This window comes from Miniopterus natalensis, chromosome 3 (genome assembly GCF_054644295.1).
Source record: "Miniopterus natalensis isolate mMinNat1 chromosome 3, mMinNat1.hap1, whole genome shotgun sequence".
NCBI lineage: Eukaryota > Metazoa > Chordata > Mammalia > Chiroptera > Miniopteridae > Miniopterus > Miniopterus natalensis.
Window position 1 is genome coordinate 100922050 of NC_142083.1, and position 20527 is coordinate 100942576.

The following is a 20527-nucleotide window of genomic DNA, read 5'->3' on the forward strand; positions in this document are numbered from 1 at the left end:
GGACTGCCGCCCGCCCTCCCCGAGGCAACAAGGCCCAGGGGGCAATACTAGAGTCCCCGCAAAGCAGGACAGGAGGTGCCGAGGCTGACGTGGCTCGGAGAGCTCCTGCCTCAAGCTCCAGGCGAGAGATTCTTCAGACCTGCCTGTGATTCACAGGGTGAGCCCCATGCAGGCCCTACACGCCGGGCCTGGGGCCTCAAGTGGAAGAGGCGGCTCTTTGGCAGCTGTGGTGGCCTGGAGAAGGGGCCAAGGCCTCAGAGCGCAGGCTGCCCAGCCCACAGAGGGAGAAAGGAAGGCGGCCCGAGGGCACGTGGGCGCCTGGCCTCCAGGGCCGTGCCAGCAGGCCCCACATGTGAGCTCACCCGCTTTGCTTCTCTGCCCCTCCAGCCTGCCTGCCCTCCCAAGTGCCCTCCTCGCCATGGCCCCTGGAGAGAAGATCAAAGCCAAAATCAAGAAGAACCTGCCCGTGCGGGGGCCTCAGGCGCCCACCATCAAGGAGCTGATGCGCTGGTACTGCCTCAACACCAACACCCACGGCTGCCGCCGCATCGTGGTGTCCCGCGGCCGCCTCCGCCGCCTGCTCTGGATCCTGTTCACTCTGACGGCTGTGGCCCTGATCTTCTGGCAGTGCGCCCTCCTCGTGCTTTCCTTCTACACCGTCTCTGTCTCCATCAAAATCCACTTCCAAAAGCTGGATTTTCCAGCAGTCACCATCTGCAACATCAACCCTTACAAGTAAGAGGCAGGAGCAGGGCCTGGCATGGGGACATGCCCTCTCCAGCTGCCCAAGGCCCTCCTGAGGGTGACACACTCCAGCCTGCAGTCACGCCTTTTAGAAATTTAAATTCATTGCCAACATCGGTAAATTGCCCTCTCTCAGCCTCTAAACCTGTACCAGGTTTTCCGTCCATCAGCTGCTTCTGAGGATGGGCTGGCTCAGGGAAGGCAGGGGGAGACTGCAAGGATCAGTTTTGCTTGGAGGTTGGATCTGGAATGAGCTATCGCCCCCCCCACACACACACACACAAGACATGCACACACACGCACGCATGCACGCCCTGAGCTCTCCAAGCTCCCACCCTCACTGTCCCCAGATGTGAGCCCAAGGCTGACTCAAAAGTGGCACCCAGATGATTTCTGGAAGCATCTCAGCCACCCCAAATCCTCACCTGAGTGAACCCAGCCCCACTAATTGAGATCACTGGGCTCTGGGCAGAATCAGCCCTTGGTTCGGCTCTGTCGTCTGCCGCAGGACCTGTTCTAAATGGGTCACTGGCGTCCTTCTCAGGATTATTGAAAACTGATCTGTGAGGCAGATCAGAATCTGGCAGAATTTGTCAGAGCAGGTGTGGGGGTAGAGAGAAGGGAAAAGCAAGGGAGGAAGACTCTTAAAGGGAACTGACTGGGCCAGAGTTATCAATGAGCTGATGGCAAAGCTCAAAACCAAAGTCAGGTCTAAGACTCATCCTCCACTGCAGTCTCTCTCTTCTTTTCCTCTGCCTCCCTCCCGTCTTTCTTCCTTCTGTCCGTTTTTTGTGTCCTACAAATCATCACACGACCTGGGGCACAGAGCTGAAAACCCAAACACGTCTCTGTCCTAATGGAGCTGATGTTGTGCTAGAAGTGTGCAATACTAACACATACGATTAGCACTGGGAAAATCAGAATAGTGACCATCTAATTAAATAGGTAGACGTAATGGCCCCATTTTACAGATGGGGGAATGGGACACAGGAAGGCTAAATGACTTGTCCAAGGTGACACATCCAGAACCAGGATGGAGAACTAGAACTCAGGCAGACTGGCTCACCTACTATGCACTGGACAAGGCGGAGAGAGAGGGAGATTGCTAAGGCCAGGATCCTTGGGTGTTGGGAAAGATGGTATCACTGTACTTCAGTTCGCCGCGCCGACTCCTGTATCATTCTTCTGTGTTCTTGGGGTTGTCAAGGTAACAGTTCTACCTCTTCACTCCCAGCACTGACGCAAGGAGAATCAGAGGGCAAGGGTAAGTGTGCTGGGTGGAGATGGAGCCTGCCGCCTGGGGAGACTCCTACTTATCAGTGGCTGGCTTATGGGAGGCACCTACAGTCACCACTCCAGAAATGCTGGTTGTGGCAAACTCATCAACACATCCTGAGAACAAGCTGACAGTGGTGGCAGAGGTGAAGCCACAGGAAGTCACACAAGGGTACACAGGAGCTGTCCCTATTTGCTCAAGCCAGCAGTCACTTGGGATGGGGCCAGTCGTAAAAGGCCTGGTCTCCTAGGCCAAAGGGACAGGAGCAGTGGGCACAAGGCTGGCACATGTGGATGGAAAGCAGCACAGAGAAAGCCAACACTGTGCCAGAGGGGCTTCTGCCCTCCCTGACTGCCCCTCTCCACCTTGGCAGGTACAGCGCCGTGAGGCCCCTTCTAGCCGACTTGGAGCAGGAGACCAGAGCGGCCTTGAAGACCCTGTATGGCTTCTCAGAGATTGAGTCTCGGAGCCGCCGAGAGGCAGAGCCCTGGAGTTCGGCATGGGAGGGCACCCAGCCCAAATTCCTCAACCTGATCCCACTGATGGTCTTCAACGAGGGTGAGACCAGCAAGGCCACAGACTTCTTCACGGGACAGAAGCGTAGAGTCAGTGGGAGCATCATCCATAAGGCAGCGGACGTCATGCATGTCCAAGAGTCCAAGGAGGTGGTGGGATTCCAGCTGGTGAGTGCCTGTGCTCATGGTTTGGGGCATGGGGTAGGCTGGAGGTAGTGGGTCCAGAGAGATTTCTCCTTTGCCATTAGCCCCACGGTCCCACTGGAGGAAACACACCCAGTTACGGTGAATGGGCTACAGGCAACTGACATGGATGCAGGCCGTCTTGAGCAGAAAGCAAATGTCTTAAGTGACTGTAGCTCATGCAGGCCTCTCCAAGGACAGAAATTAGGGAAGATCCAGGGCTCTTGGTGACAAGAAATGATGGAATGTCATTTAAGATACTGCTGCTATTAAATAAGCTTCAAATATGTTTAGTCTTCTTGTTAATTCATCCATAAAGGTAGCTTCACATCCCATTTTGGGGCATCTGATTGGCCAACCTCGGGTGACCTGCTGTCTCGCAGAGGGTGGGATCCTTGATGGACAGTCTCACCAGACTGTATCCATAGGGGGAAATGAAATTTCACCAGAAGGAAGAAAATAAATAATACACAAGAGAAACACCCAATGTTTCCTGCATTGCTTGCCTTCCTGAGAGGCTCTCATCTGACTTCTCATCGCTCCTTCTTAATCCCATCTTTTCTTCTTAAGGGTTTGGAAGAGGTAGTCATTCACCAAAAATGAGTTCCATTATCTACCTTCCTGGGCAAACTCAATCTCCACCCTCCCCTCCATGCCCCAGCCATTCCTGCAGGGTGAGAGCTACTTCTATACCTTCCAGCCCTGAGTGCTGATTGTGAGACCTCACGACTACAGATCCTGAGAAAACGGCCCTTTGTCTTAATCATTGAGACTTTTCAAAGTCTTCCTGGGCCTTTACATAAGATACCTACAAGGTTCTCCTTGATACCAAAATCAACCCTTTGGCTTCTGTCTTTTAGGAGAGTGTTTAAGGCCTGCATGGTGAGAGCACCTGGGATGTGCTGCAGGGTCCCTGTAAAGCTCTCATTACTGTATATTTTAAGTGCTGGTCTTCCCAACTACCATACAAGCTGGGGAAGGGTAGTATTTTCACCCACATTTTGCAGGTGAAGTACAGTGCCTCGCCCTGATCCCGCAGAGAAGCAGTGTCAGAGCCTGGGCTCTGGTTTAGAGATTTAGGCTGTGGAGCCATTAGGAAATGTGAGGGCCATACAGGAACCTGTAGTGATAATCAGCCAAAGCCCTGACGTGTGGGGCCCTAGTTTTGCTTTTCGCCTGGTAGGGAGTCATTTCTTCCTCACTGACCCCCTTCTTCGTGCTTGAGGCTTGAGGATGATGTCCCTCAGCCCCCCAGATGTGAGAGGAAGCCCATCCTTACCCAGGGACCCCTCCTGTTCCCCTGAGTGTCTGGTCTGGAGTCTCAGCTTCTCACCCTTACAGTCCTTCTGAAGGTCAGTGGTAGGGCTGATGGCTTCAGCCTCGTGCCTCCTCTTATTCGCAGTGTTCGAACAACACGTCCAACTGCACCGTCTACACCTTCAGCTCGGGAGTCAATGCCATCCAGGAGTGGTACAAGCTGCACTACATGAACATCATGGCACAGGTGCCCCTGGAGAAGAAAATCAACATGAGCTACTCTGCCGAGGAGCTGCTGGTTACCTGCTTCTTTGACGGGGTGTCCTGTGATGCCAGGTGAGGAGAGGAAGGCCGCGCTCTCAGCTCCGAGGACCGGTGGCGCTGCGCGCCAGGCCCCTCGCGTGCACCTGCAGCTCAGCTGTAGGTCTTGGGGGGGGAATGGTGCTCCTCTCCCTGGCCCTGTCCTTTGGAAAACAGCTTACCCAGGAGCTGGGCTCTAGGGTCAGTGAGGAAGGTGGAGATGGTGTAGAGTCAAAATATCCTTTATCTCATTAAATTACTCATAAAAACAGAAGTAGATGGTGTACATACAACCTTGCATATTACCTACCATCCTGCATACCAGTGATGGAGAACCACTGACCTAACGTAGAGGGAGGGAGGTTGTGATGTGGTTCCTTCTCAGAGGATCATGTCCTAGGACTGGGGATTGGAATGGAAAATTGTCAAGTATTGGCTGAGAACTTCGAGAACAGAAGAATTTGGGGCAGACATATGGCACAGGAAACACCAGGTCAGGATGGAGACGGAGGTGAGATTGAGAGGGTGAACAGACAGCAGAGAGCAGTTCCACGTCAGCGTGGGTCCACCCGGATGAGAGGCTTGCTTGTCACTTATGGAGGAGCGTTGGGGAAAGCGAGTCCTGTCTGTCACCCATTGTTCATGAAAGAGAGCTGGCGATGTTAGCACTGCCACTCAGACTCCAGCTCCTGAGCTGGGGGCCCGGCACAGCCCCTCTGACCCATGTTCTTCCTCCACAGTAACTTCACACTTTTCCACCATCCAATGTATGGGAATTGCTACACGTTCAACAATAAAGAAAATGAGACCATCCACAGCACATCCATGGGCGGCAGTGAATACGGTGAGGAACCTGCAGCGAGGCGGCCCAGGGCGGCGGGGCAGGTGGGGCGCTGGGGCGCTGGAGCCCCCGAAGCGCAGGCGCTCTCCGCCTGGCCAGAAGCCGGGACGGCACTTGCCCTGTTGCAGTGCTTCCGTCAGCATCTGTGTGGGTTCCTCCTTGACCGGCCTCTTTCCCCTGTTTTGACCTCTCCTCTTTACCTGTGAGGGAGCAGCGGCGACTTGGCTGAGGTTTCTGCTCTTGGGGACCCCTCTGGTTCAAGCTTGTAGCTGGAGCGAGTGACGCTGCGCAGGCAGCTCCCAGCGGGACTTAAACCCAGGCGTGCTGAGCAGGAGATGAGGGAGGCAAGCACTGTACCTTGATCTGGGCTAAGATGACAGAAACCCAGCTCTGCCGCTCACTGTGTGACCCCGGACAAGTTACTGCACACATCCGTAAAGTGGCAACAATAAGAATAGCTCTGAGAGAAGGTCACTGAGAAGACCGAAACTGTGTAAAGCACTTAGACTAGGGCCTGACCCTCGCTGGATTAGTCTGCTCGGGCTGCCATGACCAAATATCACAACAGACATTGGTTTTCTTCCAATTCTGGGGGCTGGAAGTCTATGATCAAGGTGCTGGCAAATTTGGTTTTTGGTGAGGCCTCTCTTCCTGGCCATCCAATTCAGTTTATAGCATACACGAAGCACCCAGTAACTGCTAGATGTGGCTGTCATTGCTACTATAACCGCCATTGCTAGTCGGGTGCTGCTCTCCCGTTGCCAGTGCCGTCACCACCACCAACAGTGGCATTACTACCGCCAGGGCTACTATGCTGCTCTGCAACCAGCCCGTAGGGAAGGCAGGAGCTCGGCAGACTGGCCGGGCTTCCCCGCAAAGAAGAGTTCAGAAAGGTCCTGAGCAAACTGAACACAACTGATAAGGCAAGGTCTTGTCACGGAGGAAGACCTCGCTTGGATTGCTAGCCTTGTTACCGTGTATTCTGGGTCCTTACCAAGCCTGCAGGAAACCGTGACTCAGGGCACACGCTTCAGTGAGAAGACGTCATCTGGCCCTGTCCCTGCTCTGCTCCGTGCGGGCTGTGTGACATCGAGCAAATCGCTTCCCCACTCTGGGCTTCTGTTCCTTTACCTACGAATGGACAAAGTCAGAATTACTCTCAAAGTTCTCTTCTTTCAACCCATAGAGGCCCTGCCCATTGGCTCCTTCATTTACCAGGCATTTGCTGAGTATCACTGCGTGCCCGGCCCTCTTCCAGGTGCCAGGGCAGGCACCGGGGCTGCTTTCAGGGAGCTTGCACTGTAGGAAAGAGAGACAGGCAGCAAGTGGGCGAAGGCACACAGATGGTTTCTGGCTACAAATCCTGACAGCCTATGATGGAAATGAGGCAGCAAAGGGGAAGAGGGGCCTGGGCTGCGTTGCGCCGGCTGAGGCGGGGAGCTTTGTTTCAGATCAGGGCGTCCAGAAAGGTGGGCCGTCTGAGGACGAGGGGAGCCAGGAAGGTCCACAGGAGAGTGTTCTGGGCACTAACAAGTATAGACCCTGGGAAGGAAATGAATTTGATGTGCTCTAAAAGCAGAAAGACCAGTGTGCCTGGAGCTTCTTGAGGGAGGGGAGAGCGGGCCGTGGGGGAGGCACTACACCAAAGCCCCGGCAGCCACAGCCGGGCTGGCGGAGTTTGTTCTATGGCGTTCCGTCCTGCGAGGTGCCACCAAGGGGCTCTAGACAAGGGAAATGACCTAACCTGATCTCTGGTTTTAAAAGGAAGGTCCCTCCGGCTGCTGGGTGCAGAGTAGACGGAAGTTAGGCCAGGGCCAGATTCACCACCAGTGCTCACCTGTCCCCTGTGGGTTCCACAGCCGCAGAGCCGCTCGCTGCTTGTCTCCTTGGATGCTCAGCAAAGCTCCCCATCTAAAGGACCCCAAGGGGGTGCATGTCGAGGGCAGGGTAGCAGCTCCCTACACTCAGCAGAACTGTGGATGACACTGATTCTGAGCCCCTGTTTTGAGCGAGTCAGGCACCACTCCCCCCCGCGGAGCTTCCCCACTAGCCCTGTCCCCCTTTCTCTTGTTGGAAATGCCCGGGCCTGGGTTTGGGGGCCCCCAGAGCAGTGAGCAGGGGCCGCCCCAGGTATGTCCTCCCAGCCTTTGAGCACAGCGAGCTGCCTCTCCCCCCAGGGCTGCAGGTCATCTTGTACATAAACGAAGAGGAATATAACCCCTTCCTGGTGTCCTCCACCGGCGCCAAGGTGATCATCCACCGGCAGGACGAGTACCCCTTCATCGAGGACGTGGGCACAGAGATCGAGACGGCCATGGCCACCTCCATAGGGATGCACCTGGTAAGAGGATATTCTGAGTCCATAGACTTGGCGAGGAGCACGGGTTTTTCCCCAAGGCAGCCAGTGAGGCGCGGCTTGTGGAAAGTGCAGCATGGCCCTGTTCTCCGGGGTTACCCCCTGGCCGATCCGCAGGCTACTGAAGGCTGTGTGTAACCTCTGTACAGGTGAGCGGGGCAGGGTGCCATTTGGGGAAAGAAGTGAAGGAGCTGTCCTTGTCCCAAAGGCAGACACCAGCATTTATGGAACCTGTGCTGGAAGTGAAGCGACAGACACCTGCTGCACGCCTGTCGGCAACGGAGATAGAGCAGGTGGCCACCATTCTTTCTGGGCATCTAGAGGCCCGCGGGGCGCGTAAACCCTATTTAAGGGCTAACAGCAAGTCCCTGGGCAAACAGGGATCTATTTAGCCCCTCACACTTCCATCAGTTTCGCCTCATTTACCAAGAACCCCCTGCTCCCTCAAGCCTTTGACCTTCTCTGACCTCAGCGGGTGCTGAGCACACTCATGCCTGCCCACAGAAGCACATCTGGGCTGCAGGCGCCCGACCCTGAGTCAGCCACGTCCAAGGGGAGCAGAGGGACAGTGAGAAGGGTGCTGGTCTGCAGGCTGGGTCTTTTATGCCAGCGTGTATCTCTCCCCCCACCCCACCCCTCTCTCTTTCTCTCTCTCGCTCACTCTCTTTCTAATGGAATGACTCTTTCAAAAGTCTTTTTTATTAGTGTTTTCATTCAATATTATTTTATATTAGTTGCAGGTGTACAGCACTGTGGCCAGACAATCTAGAATGAGACTTAAGAACTTATTTAAAGGGGGTGTATACACGAAGTAAGAAACCCAAACCGTAGCCGGGAACACACCATGCAGATGCACCTCCTTTCTGTCCCTGGCCTCCTCCCCGCTTCCCCTCGCCGTTGCTGTGTCTCGGCAGGGATGGGACAGTCTTCAAGTCTGTGAGTGCAGGCATAAGCGTTTCCCTCCTGACGGACATTAGGTCCTTTCCAGGCACAACCAAAAGTAATGGTGTGACGCAGTGTGGTGCGTAGTTGCCTGATTACGTCCCGCTGTGGGGATGGGCGAAAGTGAATGGATCTGAGTGTGTGTCTGACGCGGTCTACACCCCACCGGCAATGTGTCAGTAGCTGCTTCCCACCAGCTCCTCTCACCAGCGGGTATTAACCAGCTTTTCATCTTTGCTGATCTGTCGAGACAAAAATGGTATCTATTATAATTTTACCTGACAGTCCTTATTGGCTTTTTTTTACCTGTTTGTTGGGGAGAAAAGTCTCCTTGTGGGCTGTTTACGCCTTTGTTTATGCCCAACCCTAATGCCTCGGTTAAACTCGCCGGCCTTGGCCTTCGCGCCTCACTGGTCTCTCCTCCAGAGTCAGAGACAAGCCCAGGGACCTGTATTTTTACCAAACCCCGGAGGTTATCCCAAGAGGCAGCCAACCCAGGAAGTCAAGTAGCTCCGCATGAGAGAAGCAGTGTTTCCCCCACGAAAGTAAAGCTGGACTGACACAAAAGGCTTAGCACAGCCGTGCCCGACGGCTTCATGCTGGGTTAGGAAGCGATATGCTGGACACGGGCTGATATGCTCACCCACCATTTATCCACTCAGCAAGCGTTTTCTGAGCCCTCCTATGTGCTGGACATTGGGGCCACATCAGTGCAGAAGACGCTGTCCCTGTCCCGTTGGAGCTTGGGGTCCAGCAGAGAGGACCAATAACAAAAAATTACACAGATGGTTCATTGTAACCAACCTAAGCGCTAAGAAGGGAAAAGGGGGATCACAGGGGGGCATGTTATGGGGGTGTCTGACCAAAGGCTTTTTTAATAGGGAGATTTGGGACATTCAAGGACTGCTTTCCTGAGGAAGTGATATTGGAGTTAGACAGCAGACGTGGTGAACTGGGGTGGTGATATTCCAGAGGAAATTTGTGGCATCACTGCCTCATGGTGTCCCATCAGAGGGCAGCCCTGGACGGGAGATGCCATCAGGATAGCAGCCTGGAAACCCCGCTGCTTAAGAGGCATGTTGTTTAGGGGCTGTGTTCCAGTGCGGGAAGTTAATTCTGACAGGAGAAGTCTCCTACACCAACTTGGCTGCGTGCGTGCTGATTGCCCAAGAAAAAGGTCTTGAGCCCAGCCTGCTCCAACTGTGGCTTGAAAAGACAGTGGCCCCACTCAAGGAGCTGAGTCACTGATTCCTGCTCACCTGCAAGTCACCCGCCTCCCAGGTCAGCACAGTGAACATTCTGAGGCGACCCCTCCCATGCAGCTTTATCTGCGTGCTGCAGAAGGGCCTGGGGTTTCAGCACATCCCTACCTCATCCCTCCATGCTCTCCCTGCCTTCTGCCTCTCACGGGGTCTGCAGACTCTGGGGGGAGCTACAAGAGCTTGGCAAAGTCTCAGAACCAAGGAATTCTGCCCTCTGGTTTTCTTCTCCAAGCTTAGAAATACCCACCACATTGTTAAGCAAATATTCTCTTTGCCAACTGTGGGCAAACAAAGACATGGGTGGGTTTTCTGCTACGCCTAATTTGAGATGCACAAAACCAAAGCCACAGAGCAGGGTCGGTCAGCTCTTGCTCTGATTTATGAGATGTACAAGAAAAAACCAGGGATTACGAAGAGGTCAGTAGGGAGTCACGAAGAATAAGTCCAAACCAACTAGACTTCCTTCCTTTCTTATTTACGTTTTATTTGTTTGTTTGATGGGCATGTTAAGCCGGTAGATTCAGTAGTTGGTTAGGCAGTGAGTTAACAAAATCTCCTTCATTCACCAAGGGACTGTGTCCCCAAAGCACCGGATATCCAGAGTTGAAGACATCAGAACACCTACCTCAAAGATCTTACCTTTACGAGGCCAAGACAGCTCGCCTTTGTAATGTGGTCCTCAACTGTGGGAACAGGGACCTTCTTGTCCTTCCTCAGACACAGTTCTTAGAAGAGAGCAGATCCTCAGTAAATATTGTTGGATGGATGATGGATGGATGGATGGATGGATGGATGGATGGATGGATGGATGGATGGATGGGTGGGTGGGTGGATGGATGGATGGATGGATGGATGGATGGATGATGGAAGCTGTTTGTGAAGGCTTCCTAGATGATGGATTCTTGAAGGACAAGTGTCAGTCAAACACGGTCAGGGAAGTTAGTCCAGACAAAGGGCACAGCAGTTACAAAGTGGCCACAGACAGGATTTTAAGCTGTGTAGTGAAACCTTTTGAAAAACCACATTGGCTGAGTGTAATCAGGACACTAGGGGCAGCACATTTTCAGTAATTATAGAAAGAAATGATAAGCACCTTCGCCGAGGCGATGGCTGTGGGGATGAGCAGAAGCGAGCGGATTCGAGAGAGATTTCAGCATGGTAGCACAGAGCTTGACACCACGGTCAGCGAGGAGGGGCCAGGGAAGCTGGACTGATCTTTAGCTCTGGCGTGGGCAGTGGGGTGGATGGAGGTACCAGGCTCAGAGTTAAGGACTGCAAGAGGAGGCATAAGTTTGGGGGAGAAGGTGGCTGCTTCCTTTTGGGACATACCCAAGTGCCTTTGGGAAATCAGGTGGAAATGTCCAATAAGTAGCTGCTCTGAACCTGGAGCTGAGGAGAAAATCAGTGGGGAGGGGGTAACAGAGTGTCATCCCAGACGTGGGAGTAAGCGCCATCGCCCAGGACCTGAGGCAGAAGGCAGCTGCTGAAGGTTTGAGCAGAAAGAAGTGGGGAAACAGAGGCAGAGAAGTAGGAGCAGAAGCTAGAAAGAGTTGGCATCAGATATGTCAAGGAACAGAGTTCCAAGGAAGAAAGGTGTGAGCCAAAGGGCCAGATGCAGCTGAGAGGCCAAGCAAGAAAAAGGGCAGAAGGGGTTGTTCTCTGGTTTGGCACCCAGGTCACCAGTGTTCTTCCCCAGAGAAGTTTTCAGTGGAAGGAGCGGAACAGAAACCTAAGTACAATGGGTTGAATCACGAACAGGAGACAAGGAAGCGGGGGTGTGGGCCAGCCCTGGAGGGGGCGTTTCACTGCCATCGTGAACCCTGCTGTACATTTTTAATCTTAAAGCACATACACCCTTCTTTTCACAAGCGTGTGTACAGTAAGGATTAAGTGCTCAGACTCCAGAGCCAGACGGCAGGGCTCAGACCTGCACTCTGGTTGTGTAATCTGTGTCTCAATTACTTAATCTGTAAAATGGGGATGCAATAATAATGTTCCTTCATAGGCTGGTGAGAATTCAGAGAGTTGATCTGTGTGAAGCACTTAGAACAGTGCTTGGCATGTAGTAAGTGCTCCTTCAATATTGGCTATTACTCTATATTTTTTACAGAAAAGGGATGTGAAGATAAACATAAAGTAAAAGAGGGGTGGGGAAGTTTTTCTTGTCCTCGGCGACACCTCCTTCCTTCACGAAGGGCGCGTTGGTCTCTCACATCTACCAAGAGCGCTAATTATTTGCTGTGTGTGTTGCAAATATCTTTGCACCGGAGTTTTCTGTCTGGTTTGCTCCAGCTATTTTTTCAGAGACAGAAACACCAGATGTTTACAGACTCAAATCTGTGTTTCAGTCATCATGTTTACCGAGGATTTTCCCTCCTCCAGATCAGACGCTGAGCCCAGTTTCCTTCGTTATTTTATTATTTCGTTTCATACTTTAACCCACTACATTTTTTTTCTGCAGGAGGTGAGGTGGAGATAGAAGTTACTTCCTCCAAATAGTTCATAGTCCTCACCTGTAACCTTTATCATACACAAGTAACTTTTATAATTTATTGCAACAGAAAAACAGAAAAAAGGAAAAAAGAGTTAAACCGCTCTAACTCCACCTCGGGCACCCTGCTGCTCCCCGGGCTTCTCCCTGGCACAGCTCGTGCCTTTAAAGCCGCGAGCTAAGGGCTCCCGAGTAGCTGCCTCCTCCCTCCTCCCCCGGGATTCTCAGAAGGAAACAGATGGGGCCTGGTGTGATAACGATGGGGCCTGTTTCCCACACCCACACCCACACGCATGTGCATGCATACATTTAACCACACCCACGCATACTTCTGCGTGGATATACACACATGCACATCACATGGATGCACAGACATGTTTGCATACTCATACGCACATGCACATAACTTGCACACGTTCACACACACATACACCCAGTGTCATTTTTGTGTCTCTCCCTAGGACACAAGCCGCAGTGTTTCCCTACCCCGCATGGACCGGCAGTTCTGTAAAGCTGACGGTGGAGTGTGGGAAACGGAAAAGTGAGAGGGAGGGTGGGAGGGAAAGCAAGAGCTCCGCGTCCAAGTTCATCCGTTGGAGGCTTGGAGAAGCTAAAGACCTCTCTGTCCCTCAAAAAGCCCACTTGCCCTGTGCTTCGGAAGCAGCCTGAGTAGCTCGGGCACTCTGAGTTTAATAAGCATCATTACAGAGTAAAGGGCCATCAAGTACTCGAAAAGCAGAAAGATTGACAGATAGCATCTCACAGGCAGTTTCCTGGAGGTGCCCATGGGGTGGTTCGCAAGGAGAAGGAGCCCTGGCCACCTTTGCTGGTTGCACATGGCTTACCTGGGTGGACAGACCCCGTCACCTCAATGCCAGGGTGGTATAGTTGCCCCCAGGCTGGTAGAGCTCATAGCTGTCACTCTAGGCTCTCAGACAGGACAGCTGACACAGCTCCACAGGACTGGGGAGCTCCAAGGACATCTGCCCAAGCAACCCGCTGCTGGGAGAACCTTAGAGGGTGGCATTGAATCAAGGTGACCTCCAGGGAAGCCGCTGCTCGGCATCTCAGTATCCAGTGCCAGCCCAGCCCTGGCATGTACCAGAGGCCCTGAGTCTGTTTGCTCCCAGCTATTAGAGGCATGAAGTAAGTCTGTGTGTTCTGTGCTGACCCTGACAGTCAGTGAGAATAGGAGATTGGGGGGCATAGGGAATGAGTACGTGGCTGCCTGTCTGCTATCTGCCTGTCTGTCTGTCTGAGATCAAGATCTGATCTGTTGGAGTGGGTCCCTGGGAAAGAGGGGGGACTAGATGGCTACTTTGCCCTTTGTTTGCTTCTGCCGTTGAAATGTTTTAAAATGAGCGCTATAGGTTGCCCTTGAGGTGCTTGCCATTAACTGAGGGAGACGACCAGGCTAGCAGGTGACTTCCAACACGAGCAGGGGGTTCTAGCCTCACCCTCCTCCATTCCTTTCCCTCCAGTTGTCTGCCTCTCTGTCCAGGCAGCCTTCAGAGGAAAGAGTGTTCTTCTTTCCACAGATCTGCCGTCCGCTTTCCCTTCATCCGCTCTCAGAAGGAAAGGCCACCGTGCGCACTCCCCGCGACCTCGTTCTAGGGAAGTCGTAATTCTGTTCCCTTGGGGTTCCCCCTCGGGAGACAGTAGCCTCTTTTCCCCTTAGCTGGCTCGTCTGGCTTGTTTATTTGCAGTGACAGGTGTTAAACTAGAGCCAAATTTCGGAAACCACAATAACCGTACCTTAATAAGGCTTGGGAACTGTGAGCAGCAGTGTTCTTACCTCCTCTGATCAGGGGATCGTTCTGCTCCGCTGGGCATTCCTTGGCCTGGGGCCAGAAGACAGGAGGGCGGGACGGGGGTCCCTCACTGGGATGCACCCCCCAGCAGGCAGCCACGGCTCGTTGGCCCCCCGCCTGCTCCCCCGGCGTTCTCCAGCGCCTCTGCCACCTGAAAGCCAGTCCACGATTCTCCGTGCTTGGCCTCCGCTCTGGCTTCATCTCCAGCCGCTTCTCCCCCTTTTGCCGCATTCAGCCACCCTGGCCCTCCCTCGCCCCTGCTGCTCTCTGCCTGACCCCTTCCTCCACCTCTTGGCACGTCCAGCTCCTCTTCCATTCCATGTGGAGCCAACATGGCCCTTTCTCAAAGACAGCCCCCCTGATCACTCCCAGCCTCTCTGCCCACTCTCGCTGACCACGGTCCAATTTACTTACTTATCTGTTTTCTTGGCCATCCATCTACCCGACTAGAATGGAAGCTCCATGAGAACAGGGGACTGGTCTGTTTTGATCACTGGTGATTCCATAGTGCCTAGAATAGCCCCAGGCACCTAGTAGGTGCTCAATCAATGGTTGTTAAAGGGATGACTGAATGCCTTTGCGGCTCCCAGGCGCTGTTACGTGCTCCCCGCCCCCTCCCCTGCCCCTGCTCTGGGCCTCAGGGAGTGGGCTGAACTGTGCTGTGATTACAGACGGAGTCCTTCAAGCTGGGCGAGCCTTACAGCCAGTGCACAGAGGACGGCAGTGATGTGCCCATCGACAACATCTACAATGCTGCCTACTCCCTCCAGGTATGAGCTGGGGGGACATCCAGCCCTGGGCTGTGGCCTAGGCCCAGAAGACAAAGTTATATATAGGCTGGGGTGTGTCTGGGACCAGGAACTGTGGTGAGAATCCTTGGGGTTTATCCAAACACCTCAAGAACAAACGATGCTGGCCAGTTCCAGTCCCCTTGATCCGTCTGTAACCAGAGCTTCATTGATACATTGAGGTTTGCATGGAACACAATGTGCAGCCGACACAGGCCGACTTCCTAAAAGGGCCCTGAGTGAGGGACAGGCGGGGATCATCTGGAGAGGCACTGGCGGAGGGGTCCTGAGCTTGGCTTCCAGGACCACTTGTGCCGCTCACTTGCCGTGGCCTTGGGCAAGTTGTGTCATCCTCAATAATCACAGGAGAGGTTGGATTGGATCAGACCCTTTCCAGGCTGCACACATGGTTTTTCTGGCCCAGGTGGTGTTTAAAAGTCAGGGAATTTCAAAAGAAAACCAAAATTCCCAGTTTCTCCTGGGAAACAAGGCTGGGCTGTTTTCCTGCAGGATAGACAGGGGGTGGAATTGCCCCAATAAACAAGGCATGTGTTCTGTGGTTCCCTGCGGTCCCCACTAGTCCCCAGTGTATGGCCTATAGCATTGGCCCTCTGGGTGTCTGAGTTTTCAACCTCTAGTGCCACCACCTGTTATGCCTCATCTCACACCCTTGGAGTGGGCAGTTTGCTGCTCATGGGGGTACCCAGAGAATAAAAGGACCAGGTGCCCCTCTGCATGGAGTCCTCCTGCTTAGACAAGAGCTGAGCTGTGAGGTGGTGGGAACCAAGTGAGAGACTGTTAGTCAGAGAATGTCTACTTTTAAGAAATGAAAACACAATCAAACTGACTTCAAGACCAAAAAAAAAAAAGGTCAGCTCATGTACAAACACTTTACATAGATCAATTCATTCCATGCTCAAAAGTGAAGAAACCAAGGCACCAGAGAGCCTAAGTAACGTACCTGAGGTCACACAGCTAGGAGGTGGCAAGTTGGGATTTGAACTCGAGTAGCCTGCCTTCAGAGCCCCTGCCATTAGGTTTTATGCTATAAGCTTTGTGAATATTGTGGTAGCTTATGATCCCCAAGGACCCTGTGTGGAGGGCTGGGACTTGAGGTGGGAAAGCTGGGGACTGTGCTCCTCTCTGTTTCTTGGCATCTGCTCCAATTTTCCCATTTACCTTTGGGTCAGTGCTCACGTGGTAGGAAATGGCCACCCCAGCCGGGCTCCAGCTCAGCCTGGTCTCCACCTCTCTGTTAGTCTAAATTCTCAATAAACTTTCTGGCTTGGTCTCTTTGGAGTCAGGGGACCACCCTGGCCCAATCGGCTGTGACCTGAGGGGCACATTTATGTGGTCTCCGAAGGCTGTAGGAGGCTGACCCTCTGCATGAGGCTCGTGTGGGGAGGGCTTCTTGGCCTCCGAATGCAGAGAGGTTAAGGGAGTCACTGGGTCTCCTCTTTCAGATCTGCCTCCACTCGTGCTTCCAGACTAAGATGGTGCAGAGCTGTGGGTGTGCCCAGTACAGCCAGCCTCTGCCCCCGGCAGCCAACTACTGCAACTACCAGCAGCACCCCAACTGGAGTGAGTGAGACCCACCCCAGCCAGCCCGGCACACCCCAGGAGCTGGGTCAGCCCGCTGGCACCAGAGCGTGCTCAGGCGTACCGGGCCCCTTTCTGAGGGAGGTGTGGTAGAGACGTTAACTGGAGTTTTACTCCTGTCGTCCAGCCGGGCTTGACTGATTCCAGTTAAGAACCAAATGCTACAGCCCAGCCTGTGCTAAGAGCTTGAGCACCTCTGTCAACTCCAGGAGGCAGCAGCTGTTGGTAGTACCCTTCCATAGAACAGGGAACTGAGGCTCAGAAAGGTTAAGCAACTTGCCCAAGGTCACACAGCTAGGGAGTAACAGCCCTAATCAAGGGCTGCGACCCTCCCACTCGTGTCCCTAGTCACCGCACATCACAAAGCAGCATTGGTCCCAGGGAAGCAGGGCTGTGGGGAGCAGCGGGAGACCGCGGGGCACCGCTGGAGGCCCTCGGGAAGGGCCCGTGGCCCCAGACCCACGCTGCCCTCTCCTTGCCCCTCAGTGTACTGCTACTACCAGCTGCACCAGGCCTTCGTGCAGGAGCGGCTGGGCTGCCAGGCCCTGTGCCGGGAGGCCTGCGGGTGAGTGCGCCTGGGCCGGGGTGGGCTGGGGCGGCCGGGGTGCCAGGCCCTGTGCCGGGAGGCCTGCGGGTGAGTGCGCCTGGGCCGGGGCGGGCGGGGCGGCCGGGGCGCCAGCCGCACTCACCCTGTGCCCTTGTCCCCCAGCTTCAAGGAGTGGACGCTGACCACCAGCCTGGCGCAGTGGCCGTCTGTGGTTTCTGAGGTCAGTTCTTCCGCCCTCTGGTCCTCCTCCAGCACCTCGGCGGGGGGCCGGGAGCCAAGGGCCGGGGCTGGGAGCCAAGGCTGGGAGCCTGGCTGTGTCCTCAGGCCTCAGGGGTGTGCGGGGAGGCGGGGGCCGGGTGGGGGTCAAGTGCGGAGGGCAGAGGGGGCAGAGGAGGCAGAGGGGGAAGGCCAGCGGCAGGGCCTCTGCATTCCCCAGGCCACACCTTCTTTCTCCATCCCAGACATGGCTGCTGCGTGTTCTCACTTGGGACCAAGGCCAGCAAATAAAGAAAAAGCTCAACAAGTAAGTTGCCTTGCACCCTGTCTCCCCTGTACCGAGCCTGTCTCCCCTCATTGCCAAGCCTTCCCCTTTCCATTCACTACTCCCTTATTTGACAAATATTTGTTGAGCTGTGTCCTGAGCCTGGCCCTGCTTTAGGCCTGGGCTCTAAATGCTTTGACCACGACACACACTACGAAAATGGTTTCCACGGTGGCCCGCTGACCGGATAACCGAGGTACAAGTCTCGCGGAGCAGCCTTCAGGCAGATTCAGGCGGCCGTGCCAGCGGAGCCCAATCAATCGCTTCCCGCGCCAGCTGCCCGAGCACAGTTCTGAGCGGTTGGTGCTCATATCAGCTGGTCAGAGTGGCAGCTATCTCTGTGGATGCACCCCATACTTTATTTCATTTCACTTGGCGAAAGGCACTGGTCCTGGCCCAGTGCATTTATTTCATGGCTTCCTAATATATCTTGACCTAGTTGGAAAAATACTCTACTGAGCCTTGCACTTCTAATCCCACTTGAATTTTCCACATCAAAATTTATTTCCAAGGTACCTCTGGCAAAAATCAGCCCAGGGACCTCAGCAGATAGAGACGAAGGTGGGAGGTGACATGGGGCTTGTACGTGAAGTCACATCTCTGTGGGCTATTCCCTCTCCACAGCGCCCAGCACTTGGCTGGGCCCAGCGGGAGCCAGTCCAGCCTCCAACACATACTAAATGTTTTGTGCCAGGTGCTTTGTGAGCACTGGGTACCATGATGACTGAGCAGACATGACCCCTGCCCCCAAGATGCTTTCAATCTAGCAATAAAGAGACTTTGACCAAATGATTGCACACTATTAAGCCAGCATTGCAAACTGGTGACTCCCGAGGCTAAATTAGCTCCACAAAAGTAACCCATTATCTCTAGCTTTTCCTGAAAAGTCAGAAGTTCTGAAAATAGCAAACCTCCACCAAAGAGCTTAGTAATAGCTGCCCTTTGGGGGAAAGTGTGAACTTTCCAGCCACGGTCCTATCAGAAGGCAACTCAGTACTGCAGTTAAGAGCATGGACTTTGAAGTCAGAGCTCTCTAGGTTTCAACATCGGCTCTGCCAATGATGAGCTGTGTCATCTTGGGCAAGTTCCTTCCCGATTCATGTCTTAGCTTCCACATCTGTAAAATGGGGATGATTAAAACACCCTACTTCACAGGGTTGTGAGAATTAAATGAATTAATTGACACCAGATTCTTGGAACAGTACTTGGCAACACAGGAAGTGTCCAATAAACATTAGCTGCTATAATTGGTTATTACCATTATTATCTTATACCCAGCCTACCTCACTCATTTACATTACCTTCTGAGATTGCAATCAAATAATCACAAATGTCAAGACTTAATGCAGAGCAAGGTGCTATGGGAGTATAGCTGGGTGGACTGACTCAGTCGGGAGGTTGGAAAGTGGTTTTCGATTGATGAATGGCCCGAGCAGCCAGGCCCAGGCTGGAGATGTGCTCTGGGTGCAGAAGGTAGGCCAGGTTCTAAGATCCTGTGGAGCTCAGAGTCTGGGCCATGCTGGGGACTGGGCAGGAGGGAGGCAGCTGCGCTGAAGAGCTGGTCACCTGGTAGAATGTAAAGGCGCCCAACTCACCTTGGCCCTGCCTGTTGGAATTTCTGCAGGACAGACTTGGCCAAACTCTTGATATTTTACAAGGACCTGAACCAGAGATCCATCATAGAAAGCCCTGCCAACAGTGTGAGTAGCTCCCTTCCGGGACCTGTCCTGGGTCTATGGTGCCCATCTGCCTGGCCTCGGGAAGCAGAGTCAGATCACAAGGGTCTAACCAGGCCTTGGATCAGGGCGGGCAGAGGAAGAAATGGGCAGGAAACCTGCTCACTTCTTCCTCCAAACCCACTGAGGGCCAGGGCTAGCCAGTGGCTCTCTTGGGAATGAGGATCCCTGCATGAGGCCAACCTGGGTGACTCTGTCTTGATGGTGTGGCTTGGCCTCTCTTGCAGGTCGAGATGCTTCTGTCCAACTTCGGTGGCCAGCTGGGCCTGTGGATGAGCTGCTCCATTGTCTGCATCATCGAGATTATCGAGGTCTTCTTCATTGACTCTCTCTCCATCATTGCTCGCCAACAGTGGCAGAAAGCCAAGAGGTGGTGGACCCAGAAGCAGGCACCTGCCTGCCCCGAGGCTCCTGCCAGCCACCAGGGACAGGACAACCTGGGCCTGGATATAGATGATGACCTACCCACTTTCACCTCTGCGTTGCGCTTGCCTCCAGCCCCAGGGGCTCAGGTGCCTGGCACACCACCCCCCAGATACAATACCTTGCGCTTGGAGAGGGCCTTCTCCAACCAGCTCACAGACACCCAGGTGCCAGCTGAGTCCTGAGGCAGGGTGAGGAAGAGAGATCTAGCCAGGACCACCAGCCATGGTCTGAGAACTTGGACCCTTTCTCCTGTACACAAAGGGCCCTCTATACCCACTCTGGGCTTTTCAGAGACATTGACTACGAGACTGCTTTGAACAACAAGATGGGGCCTGGACGTGTGCAGGGAGCCTGGCAGGCCCTGCCCAGCAACACTTAGAGTCATCCCGCTGAGACAGATCCCGCAGCACAAACCCTTAGCACGTGTGCCTGGAGAGGGATGGGGCCTAGGAAGTTGCGCCTGACAGAGTTCTTTGCCAGAACTTGAGAGAGAAAGACTCCAAAGCCTCCAGCCAGGTTGGAGCCCAAGGACGTGACCTTAGGTATGGAGGCCTAACAGTGTTGACTGGTTCCATCAATCTGAGGAAGCTCTAGCCCCGGGGCTGGAGCTGTTTGTGAATGAACTGTTTTTGGTCACTGACATGGGGGCAAGGTCTCCCCTGTGCCCTCAGACAGGGAGCTGGCCCAGGGTCCTCAGAGTGTGCAGGAGGGAGAGGGTGCAGTCAGGGGAGGCCTGGGGATGTGATGGGAGGCCCTCACTCTGGGAACTGGGGTGGGGCCATGTTCTGGGCAGTGCCCTGGGCCCCTTTCCCAAGCAGAGAGGAGCCAGTTAAAGGGCATTGCTGGACACCCCTGTCCAGTGGTAGCCCAAGGCCTAAAGGATTATGTCCTGATGAGCTGCTCTTCCTCCAA

General features: G+C 54.0%; 1 protein-coding gene across 1 annotated transcript; it reads left to right on the forward strand.

The window, feature by feature from the left end:
* Window positions 1-418: 418 nt before the first annotated feature.
* On the forward strand, window positions 419-19797 carry SCNN1G (sodium channel epithelial 1 subunit gamma). Its single transcript, XM_087815181.1, has 12 exons — window positions 419-735; window positions 2394-2703; window positions 4121-4311; window positions 5016-5119; window positions 7294-7457; window positions 14650-14748; window positions 16230-16347; window positions 16852-16930; window positions 17075-17132; window positions 17374-17435; window positions 19078-19153; window positions 19417-19797. The coding sequence occupies exons 1-12, from the start codon at window positions 419-421 to the stop codon at window positions 19795-19797; spliced, it is 1959 nt and encodes a 652-aa protein (XP_087671307.1).
* The last annotated feature ends 730 nt before the right edge of the window (window positions 19798-20527 follow it).

Coding starts and splice junctions, on each gene's coding strand:
- SCNN1G (XM_087815181.1), top strand. CDS start 419: ATGGCCCCTGGAGAGAAGATCAAAGCCAAAATCAAGAAGAACCTGCCC. Junction 4,312..5,015: donor GGGGTGTCCTGTGATGCCAG/GTGAGGAGAGGA, acceptor CTTCCTCCACAG/TAACTTCACACTTTTCCACC. Junction 7,458..14,649: donor CCTCCATAGGGATGCACCTG/GTAAGAGGATAT, acceptor CTGTGATTACAG/ACGGAGTCCTTCAAGCTGGG.